Source organism: Halichoerus grypus, chromosome 10, assembly GCF_964656455.1.
Source record: "Halichoerus grypus chromosome 10, mHalGry1.hap1.1, whole genome shotgun sequence".
In the NCBI taxonomy this organism is placed as follows: Eukaryota; Metazoa; Chordata; class Mammalia; order Carnivora; family Phocidae; genus Halichoerus; species Halichoerus grypus.
Genome location: NC_135721.1, coordinates 19,490,197 through 19,491,449, shown reverse-complemented (window position 1 = coordinate 19,491,449; position 1,253 = coordinate 19,490,197). Strand labels below are relative to the sequence as shown.

The window sequence follows — 1,253 nt, the reverse complement described above, 5'->3', positions numbered from 1 at the left end:
AGAGAGGCTGGGGAAGTGGGGGGGGAGCAGCCAGAAGGTGGCCGACTCCCCAGGGCTGCGCTGTACCCTCAGCAGCGTCTCCTCCCTTCGTCACTGCGGAGGGCAAATCTGGAAGTTAGGGAACCTGGAACCCGCGGGCGGCAGGGCGGACAGAGGCCACGTCCATCCAGGGGCGGCGACAAGAGACTCCCAGAACTGGCTCGCGCCCCAGCCCTCTGCACCGGCGCCGCCCCCCTCATCCTCGGAGCCCGGCGTACGCAGGCAGCGAGCTCTCCCGGCAATCCCAGACCCGCTTCCCGCATAAAACTCCCCAGCGCAACCCGCTTTTGTTAATTCTGCGAATGCTGTCACAAGACCACCTCCACCAACGCTCCCTGCCTGCGCGGCTCCGAGGGAGACCCGCTCTCCGCACACGCAGCCGCTCGGGATCACCCCAGTCCCCCGCCCCCTGACGTACCACCGCCCACCCGCCCCACGCCGGCTAACGACCGGCCCGAAGGACTTCCGAGGACCCCAGGGTCCTCGGCCTTAAGCATCTTTGTCCTCTCAGCGCAGCCGCGCGCGCACAGAGCGACAGAAAGAGCCCAGCCGGGCACCGAGTCCGCGCCCCCTGGCCTCGCCGGGCCCCGCAGGGGGACAATGGTCCGCGCCCCGCAAGTTTGCGAGCCCGGAGGCAGAGCCCTCCTTACCGTACATCTCCGCGGGGCGAGCGCCTCCTGGGAGGCCGCGTCGCCGTGTCGCCTGCAGCCAGCCCCGGCGGCGCCTGCCTTTCATTCACAGCCTGGGCGGCGGATGGCGGCTGCCGGCGGAGGCCGGGGCGGGGCGGGAGCGGGAGCGAGGGCGGGACGCGGAAGGGCCGGAGCCGGGAGCCGCGCGCCCATTCAGCCGCCCAGGCTGAGCGCGGCCGCCCTCCGCTCCGGTTGCTGGGCAGGGCCGCGCCGGGAGGGGAGGAGGCTATGCTAATGAGACGTCCCTCCCCCTGGCTCGGCCACTGCCAGGCCGCCCCGACCCCCCGGCCCCGCCCCGCCCCGCCCCAGGCAAATTCCCGCCCTCCGCCTGCAGCGGCCCCGGCAGCCTCCCCAGAAACCCGAACCCCAAGAAGCGCCTTTCCCAGCCTGTCGCTCCCAGGTTCTGGGAGGCGCGTTTTCCAGCTGCAGCGTTCTTCGGGGGAGTCGCCCCCCCCAAATTCCCTGCCCCTGTCGGAATGCGCAGGCCGACAGCTGACATCGCCCCTAACCCGTGGGCCCTGAGGG

The 1,253-nt window shown here is 71.9% G+C and overlaps 1 protein-coding gene across 3 annotated transcripts in view; it reads right to left on the bottom strand.

Moving 5' to 3' along the window:
• The window catches only part of EFR3B (EFR3 homolog B), an 87,662-nt gene extending 86,824 nt beyond the window's left edge, over nucleotides 1–838 (bottom strand). For 2 of the 3 annotated variants that reach the window (XM_078056054.1, XM_078056055.1), the window contains exon 1: nucleotides 690–838. In XM_078056054.1, the coding sequence (XP_077912180.1) occupies nucleotides 690–774 (85 nt within the window). In that variant the 5' untranslated portion in view covers nucleotides 775–838. The remainder of the gene's footprint in view (nucleotides 1–689) is intronic. The other variant, XM_078056053.1, reaches the window with a different exon arrangement.
• Between the last annotated feature and the right edge of the window lie 415 nt (nucleotides 839–1,253).